Source organism: Dendrobium catenatum, unplaced genomic scaffold (genome assembly GCF_001605985.2).
Source record: "Dendrobium catenatum unplaced genomic scaffold, ASM160598v2 fragScaff_scaffold_1524, whole genome shotgun sequence".
Lineage (NCBI taxonomy): Eukaryota > Viridiplantae > Streptophyta > Magnoliopsida > Asparagales > Orchidaceae > Dendrobium > Dendrobium catenatum.
This window is the reverse complement of record NW_021319986.1, coordinates 97,632-106,258: the sequence shown is the minus strand read 5'-3', so window position 1 is coordinate 106,258 and position 8,627 is coordinate 97,632. Positions and strand designations below refer to the sequence as shown.

The 8,627-nt window shown below is 36.6% G+C and overlaps 1 protein-coding gene across 3 annotated transcripts; it reads right to left on the bottom strand.

The window, feature by feature from the left end:
- Positions 1-3,268: 3,268 nt before the first annotated feature.
- Positions 3,269-6,614, bottom strand: LOC110096569 (penicillin-binding protein 1A-like). 3 transcript variants are annotated; one of them, XR_002303105.2, is made up of 6 exons: positions 6,079-6,613; positions 5,845-5,970; positions 5,055-5,206; positions 4,800-4,929; positions 3,690-3,764; positions 3,269-3,612 (listed from the first exon to the last, which is right to left on the bottom strand). XR_002303105.2 is itself a non-coding variant. In XM_028700476.1 (5 exons), the coding sequence occupies exons 1-5, from the start codon at positions 6,574-6,576 to the stop codon at positions 3,759-3,761; spliced, it is 903 nt and encodes a 300-aa protein (XP_028556309.1). In that variant the 5' UTR covers positions 6,577-6,614; the 3' UTR covers positions 3,269-3,758. The 3 variants fall into 3 exon arrangements, 2 of the variants coding, with proteins under 2 accessions (XP_028556309.1, XP_020678247.1); XM_028700476.1 differs by having other exon boundaries at positions 3,269-3,764; positions 5,845-5,961; positions 6,079-6,614; XM_020822588.2 differs by having other exon boundaries at positions 3,269-3,764.
- Between the last annotated feature and the right edge of the window lie 2,013 nt (positions 6,615-8,627).

The following is an 8,627-nucleotide window of genomic DNA, read 5'->3' as shown; positions in this document are numbered from 1 at the left end:
GGGGGGGTGGGGAGGGGAACCACTTGTGGGCCCCAATTTGATTTAAATCCATTATTGGGAGGGAAATTTTGAATTAAAAGGGTTTTTAGGGAATTTGTATCCATCATTTAGCTTTAATTAGGAAGGAATGATAGAATTAGGGTTTCCTCTTGAGATTTGGAGAAATTTTGAGATCTAGGGTTTGTTTTGGGCACTAAGCTTTTGCTAGAGATTTTGGAGAGTTTTCCTTGCTCTCGAATTGAGGGAAATTGTATATTGCTTTGTGTTCTTGTTTGTTATTTGAATCAAAGTTTTTCCTTGGTGTTTCTTGTTCATCCTACAAGAGTTCTCGCTTTGGTATTGCTGATTTTCCTTGAAATCAGCCCTTTTGCTCACTGTTTTTGCCGATTATTGATAGGATTGCTTGCGAACTCAAGTATTAGCCGTGTGGGTACTTGCGAACTCAAGTACTTCCTATCACATACACAACCTCAAGTCCCTTCTTTCCCTCTAACCGAGCCCACCCTAGCACTCCCATTTAGAGCCTAATTACATATACCTTCAAAATATTTCCCTAGCCCATTCCAAGCCCAGATCTAATACTAACCTCAGCAATCCACTCCCCCCCCCTCTTCAACCCGAAAGTGAAACGATAAAAATTTATTCATCTATTATCAGCATTAGTTTTTGAAGGTTTGAGGATAAATGTACCAAGGTTAGAGAATTCTGTCTTTCTTCTCTTGAATTAGCCAATATTGGCTGTTGCAAGATAAAGAAGCAGGAAGCAAACTGGTCGAGTTGCTCTTTAATATCTCACAAGCATTCCACTTCTCAAACTTCTCTCATGAATCTTCTATCATTGGTATGCCATGGTCAATATCGTTTTGTATGTGATATTGTATCTACAATACTTTATCTTCATCATTGAAATTGGTGTTTTTTCTGATGGAGACTACATGCATCGAGGCTAGATACATTGATCTCCCCTCAACTGAAGTTTCTTATGCTCAATGTCAAATTGGTCATCCATATTCAACTAACTGGTGATAATTATCATCTTTGGAAGTCTCAAGTGCTGAAGTTGTTCACAACAAATGATTTCGATAGCTACCTAGATTGTTCTACACCTAAACCATCAAAGCAAATTACCAATAAGCCTGGTGAAATCATTCCTAACCCACATTATCAAACTTGGATACTTGTGGATCAAAACCTTACAACAACAACTTATTCTATAATTTCTCCAAATTTTTGCCGACATTTTAAATTTGGATTCCAATGTAGAAATCTAGAAAATAATAGAAAGGATACTTCAATCTACCAATCGATCTTATCTTGCTTCAATTGTCCTCCATTTGATGGACTTTGCTTTGCAGAGTTAATAATATTGTGATGTCTGAGAGGTTCAATTGAAGAATGAATTGCATCCTATATCCATGAAGGATAAAACAATGTTCCATTATCTTTCTGAAATCAACAGTAAATGTGATGCAATCGCCAACTTTGGCTCTTCATTAGACATTGAAGATGTGATCCTCTACACATTGAATGGTTTACCTTCTCAGTATCAATCCTTTATGATTACAATTCATACCAACCTTCATCCGATTAGTTTAGATGATTTCTATGCATTGTATGTACTGAGGAACTAAATCTTGTGGCTGAATCTGCTCGTGAAGGTTCCACTTGCACATATTTTGATCCACAACTTACTCTTGCTACTTCTTATGGACGAGGTCGTTTGCATTTCTACTCCCGTGGATGGGGACGCTCTCGGTTTGCTACACCGCCTACAGGCTCAGCTCAGACTTCTAGCTTGCGCAGTGATCGAGCATATCTTCATTACATCGAATGTCAAACTACGCAAAAAAAAAAAAAAAAAAAAAAAGGATTTTTTCAAAGAAAAAAAAAAAAAAAAAAAAAAAAAAAAAAGAAGGTATTTAAGTGTTGTTATAGAACCAATCTTCAATATCAGCCACCTATTGCTTCAGCTTTGGTCTCTTCTACAAATACTATTGATTGGATACTCAATTTAGGAGCAACTTCGCATTTCACACTTGACATCAATCTTATAAAAAAACTGCAACCATATCTTGGCTCTCAACAAGTTCAACTTGGAAATGGAGACATGCTACCAATTACACATTCGGGTCAAGGTCTTCTTCCAACTCCCCATTGCAAGCTTCATCTTCATTCCTTGTCAAGCTAAGCTTTATTAATAGCAATTCATGGACAGAAGATAAATCGCTTTATCTATTTCTGCTATTATTGATTCTTATAATTAGAACTCCACTATATTAGGGTTGAGATTAATGACTTGACAAGACTTGCCCAAGCCAACATTGAGATATAGTGGTTTAGATAAGGAGAAGCCATTGTTATACCATTAACTCAACAAGAAGGCCGAACATTCAAACGAATCATGTAGAATTTTTGAACCTCTATTTTTCGTTGATTGCCTTATTGAATGACTAGTATTCCAAGTCAATTGGCACTTTACATATGATATCTATCTCTTTATTGGATCCCCTAAGAAATCCACACTTTACAAATTTGAATCATTGATACAAATTAATAATTCAATGATTTATAAGTTTATTATGATTCCTACCATCCATCTTTAGAAACCTCTCAAGAGGTCAAATAATAATAATAATAATAATGTCTCATTGACAGAAAAACAACAGTTTAGTTATTCAAAAGATGGTCACTTATGGGTGAAATTATTCTGTGCGGATGTCAAACGCAGCTCTGCATTCGGAGACCAACCAGAGTCACGTCAGCAATACCAAGTGGTACAGTGGCTTGGTACCGAGCCACGATACAGACATGGCTCGTCTGATTTGTTTTTCCGGACACGTTTGGCATTTGTACAAAATAATTTCTCCGCTTATGAAGATCCTGGAAACATCTCCTCATGTACAATTGCAACGTAATTTTTGATATATTGTGTTGCGGACGAAAAGAATTGCCTTCTCACTGGCCAAAAATATCTTTGGTTTATGGAGGAATGAGCAAAAATAGAAAGAGAACCATGGCTTCATATATTCTTCTTTTGTATTTTGGTTGCACAGTTTGGATAATCAGGTAAAAACCCTAAAACTTTTGATTCAACTACAAAATTAATTTTTATGATGGACATGAACTGCTTAAACTCTCTAGCAAGTCTTATATTTTGCATAAGATCTTGTTAAATCATGCTCTAGGTTGCGTAATTTATTACTTCATCATTCTCGTCCTTGCATGAGGTTGAAAAAAAAATTGCAAAGCATTTTCAACCTTCTTCATATGCATCAACCAGATGGTTCAACTTGTTCATTCATAATATTTCAAGTGCTTTTACAATGTACATTGTAAATTGTCTTACAAAAAATACAGGTGTAACATCATGAACCTCGGATACAATGTTAGTCACCGCAGACGGATAAAATGTAATATTCCAGTAGATTTATCACCGAAAATCATCAAGGTTTTGTTTATTACGGGTTTTTTATTGTTTTTTAAAGCAACTTTTAGTATAAAATTAAAATTTTCGTACTAGAAAGCTGCAGTAAGAAAGCCGTCTCAAACAAAGCCTAAGAAACATAGTGGGTATAGTCGTTGGTGCCATGACCATATAGTCCTTTGCATCGACTGAAATTGCATATTGAGATCTTATCATCACAATGAACTTGAATTCTGAACTTTGAAGCATAACCAACGTCGCTTACCATCACTTCTGGTGGTCCTACATTTAATTATAATGAGTAAAAGTTTCTCCACTTTGCTTCAAAGCGCGTTTATTTCTGCAAAATTGGAAAGGTTTAGCAGTCTAATTAAAAACATTCATTTGTCAAATGACATGAAATTATAAAAGGCTACAAGCTAAAATAGATTACAGGATAATAAATAAATATTTAACAGCAGGCAGAATGAAAGATGAACAGAAAAAAAAAGGAATTGCACAAGCATTTTTTCACTACATTTTATTGTAAAATTGAATAAATTCCCGTTTGATCTGCTAGCCTAACGACAAATCATTTTCTGCGCCACTGCGGTTTTCATCATTTTGGCAAGTAGAAGATCTGCTTCTTCCCCTTAAGCAATATAGGCGTCTCCCTTTCCTCAACAATATGAGATGTTTGTGGTACATATTTCAGATACATGTACAGTAAATAATAAAGAAAAAAAAATTTAAGCACTCGAACAACCACAACAACAACATCAAGCCTTTATGCTATTTCAGGTGGTCCATTACATGAATCTTTTTTCTCCACTGTGTTTTATTAAGAACCAAATTCTCATTTAAATTTAATAAAAATGATCATTTCTAATCCTTTCTAACAAAGTCTTTTTATATCTACTGTCATAATCGAATCATCGGAATGCCTTCATTTTATGTGATAAAATCATCTAAGACGACTCTCTCTAATCTTATGTGCCACTATAACTACTCCAACCTTTGCATGTATATACTCGTTTCACATTCCGTCTCTAATAAGATGGGGATATTATTTAGTATAATTCAAATTGGATGGTTGAAGTAGAGGAATTCATCAGGCCTATTGCGTGATAGAAGAGTACCCCTCAAACTTGAGGACCTGCAATGCTTCATGGCGTTGAATGTTGGCTTTTAAAAGATAAGCATAGCGTTAAGTGTTACAAAGATGAGGATGCTCAGGTGGATAAGTGGCTTTACACACAAAGGCCCGATAAAAAGCTTAAAAAAGATTTAACCGCTCCATGACATAAAAAAAAAATAAAAAAGTTAAGACGTTGATTATAACTTATCAACAACTGAGCCACAACATACTACTCAAAATCGCTTTAAAAATAATTACCTGAACTTCTTCTACATCACGATTATTAAATAAGCGAAGAGGTTGTCTCACAATGTAAAGTGCCATCTCCAAATCCAAAAACCCTGCAGCCACCATTCTCCTTAATGCTCGAGCTTGCGAATCTTTCCCCCTTCAGAAGTCAAGGAATTAGATTTTCTCCGCTCTATTGCAACTTAAATAAGGAACACATTAGCTAACAAATTAAGCTAACTTAACTAAGTTGCTGTAGACTGTAATTCAAAAAGTTGATCTTACTTCTTTGGATTTGTAATTGGGTTTAGCGATTCTGGACCAGGTAATATCCCAGCAAGCAATGCAGATTCCCCCACATTAAGCAAAGGGGGATGCTTTCCAAAGTAAAATAGAGATGCTGCTTCAATGCCATAGTTGCCATGCCCCCAATACATCTGCGCCATCAAGATCCTGATGAGTGATGCCATTGGAAATCATTCTTTTTCTTTCCAAAAGAGAATTTCGTTAGATAATATGATCAATACACCACAACGCTAATCGATGGCCACAAAGAGCAAGAATACAGTCAGAGAAGAACAAAACACGACAGGGCTCAACAACCTGAGCGAAAAGAAGAAAAATATAACGTAAAAAACCAATTGGAAATCATTCTTCTTTTGACATCAATATGATGATTAGGGCTCCTTTGGTTGCTTGCAGATAGGAAAGGAAATCATTCTTCTTTTGACATCATACTTGAAAACTCTCATGAAGTAATATCACAGTAGGAGCCATAACAATCAAAGAAATTAGCACAAGGTTCAATTCTCTATCAATATAAACAAAAAGTTAAATTAGTCCAAGCATTATCTAAAGAACAAAATTGATATTGCGTTTGCAATAAGATCATTGATTAGATTAGTAAATATTACATAGTATAGTGCCACTATATGAATAGGCAATTTTCTCCTCAGAATATGCCACAAACATTTCATGTAATAATACCAAATGCCCAACAGGCTAACTGTTTTAACCAGATAAAAGGATTTTCACAAGAACAAGTTGATCATAATAAACCATGTAGATTACATACCTTATTTAAATATGAATATAAGATTTCCCACTTCGAAAATCTCCTTTCCAAAATTAGCGACAGAATCCCCTCCACAAATTTTCTAGAAATCTTCCGTTCGCTTGTCAAAAACATATTCTTTGCCAGCTGAGATTGAAACAGTAAGAAGCTAGCACTTCGCATATAATGTTTACAGCCAAAGTAACTACAGTCCCTTCTTTAGATTTGTAAATTACAACAAGACGATTCGCTTACCTGCTGAGTAATGGTGCTCCCACCGCCGCCATTAGGGTAGAAAACGACGGCGCGTCCGATGCCGTAGGGATCGAAGCCGAAATGGTAGAAGAAGCGGCGGTCCTCTGAGGCCAGAACAGCCTGGATTAGATGGTAAGGTAGGGTTTTCACCTTCTTCTCCGATCCCCTCGAGAGCTCCACAAGGTAGTTCCAGCGATCGGAGAAGTCTGACGGGAGGATCCCGAGGAATCCGCAGACCCAGAGGAACCAGCCCGAGGATACAGTGAGGAGAGGCAAGGGGTTAGGTAGTTTGAAGGAAATGTCGAAGGGTTTCTGCAAGCACATTGCTGGAGGCCGAAGCTGCGGCGGAGAGTATCCGGCAAGGAGGAGAAGGCTTCGCCGGCGACGGCGACGGCGATGTGAGGGGCAGCGTGCGGAATGTACTAGGGCATTTGCGAATGAAATGCGATCTACACGGCTGGGGACCGTAAAAGTTTGGTATGGGAGGAGAAGAGACATGACGTCGGTGACGGAATCCGGTGGTAGGACATGGGCTCTTTATAATTTATCTCTACAAGAAAGAGAGCGATGGAGAGAAATTGGCCTGTTTAAAAACATGGGATTGGATCAGGAACTTTAGGTCGCATGAGTGAACACGGTTTTGATGCAATAGAACGATGACACGTATCATATAAAAGCCGGTAAAGCGTTAACGAATAATTTATTGGGATAAAATTGAAGAAATAAATTTCCAGGAGTTTGTTTCGAATAAAATTAACCTCTCCTATGTATTTGTATTACATCATAAAATTCATTATTCATTTTTTTATCAGAATGAATTTTCTTTGTCTGGTTATTGTTTTTTAAAGTAGTTTTTTTTAGTATAAAAATTTATTGAACTAAAAAATTTGTACTAAAAAATAACTTTAAAAAGCAATAAGAAAGTCATCCCAAATGAATCCTATATCAATATGCTTATTGGTCCTATGATGCCATCCCCAACAAACATGCTGTCTGTGATCACACAATGTCTTCTCCACTAAGTTTTATTGTAACTCTTTTTCTTCTTACACGTCATTGATTTCGTTGAAGCATTCCCCAAAGAGTTCCCATCATGAACTTCTCTTCCTTCATACACTACCATCTACTCTAGTGATGTCTTGCTCGATGAGCAGACCATTGGCCCTGTGATGCTTTCCTTGGTCTTAGATGCCTTTACCAGTGAGCAGATCGCCTGTCCTGTAATGCCTTACTCGGATCCATGATGCATTCCCTAGTGAGCTCCATTTGTGACTTCTCTTCTCCTCACATGGTATCGATGCTATTGACACGTGTGGTGAGATTTCAATTCGAACTATGCTTCTCCTTCATCCAAATCATAAGAAACAAACCTTTGTTTGAAATAGGATCGAATAAATGTCCGAATTCAAGCCAATTTAGTTCACAATGGACTCAATATACAAATGGTTTTCCCTCTTTTAGAGGGAATTTCATCTTAAATAAAATTTCAAGTATATTTCTCTAAGAAAATATATCAGGTATATTTTTCAAATTTCAATTATTATAAGTCATATATATTCAAATTGTATTCTCTATTAGACTTGTCCCGCAAAATGTAACCACTTGATTATAAATACGCTATTTGATATTCAAGTTTTTGGTTAAACCTACAATAAACTAGTTTATTTCTCTATTTGGGATGGCTTGTGTTGGACATTGGATATCACTTATTGGTAGGCATTATATGACATGTGACGAGACATACTACAGGTTGGACGATGTTAGGTTGTTGACAAATATCATTGTTTAGTATGCATCAATCGACGAGGAACAACACCCAGGCAACTTAAGACAATCCAACTTAATCATTCTTCTTATAAGAAGCTAGATCAGACATTTGGGAAATCCCATTTCAGATACTGGTTGTTAGCAAACATTACAATTTGTTATGCATTTAGCAACACTCATTGAGGAATATTAGATCTCTAGTGACTTTATATGATATGACTTAGTTGTTCTAATGATTATGTGTTGGGAGATGATTGTTCAAGAATGTTGAAAGTCGAGTGATGTAGAACAATAAACTTGATTATTCTTCTAATATGAGGGTAAACTGGATCACCATGAAGGCTTGTTTTGAATGTCAGAGATTAAACAATTTGACTCTTTGATATATGTTGGGTGACAATTGACGAGAAATGTCAAAAGTAGGCTTATTTTAAGACTCGGCCATTCTCCTTGACGGGAGGCTGAATGTCCGCAAAGTTGTGATGGTTGTTTCCAAATCTATGTATATCGCTTAATGATATGAGTTATTGTGGAGATCAATTAACATGCATTACAAAATTATTGCAAGAACAAGCACTAATAGCCGTAGGGGTGTCAATATTTGACACGACACGAAAACCCGACCCGGAAAATTCGGGTTGGACCTGACCCGATTTCAAAACGGGTCGGGTTTAGGTTCCAGAAATTGACCCGTTTAAAAAACGGGTCGGGTCCACCCTTCGAGCGCCTCAAGTCAATCTCTTTTCTTACACACATAAAAGTTCAAGAAATACCCAACCAAT

Coding starts and splice junctions, on each gene's coding strand:
- LOC110096569 (XM_020822588.2), bottom strand. CDS start 6,576: ATGTCTCTTCTCCTCCCATACCAAACTTTTACGGTCCCCAGCCGTGTA. Junction 5,207..5,844: donor TATATTCATATTTAAATAAG/GTATGTAATCTA, acceptor TTGATGGCGCAG/ATGTATTGGGGGCATGGCAA. Junction 4,930..5,054: donor CCAATTACAAATCCAAAGAA/GTAAGATCAACT, acceptor TGACTTCTGAAG/GGGGAAAGATTCGCAAGCTC.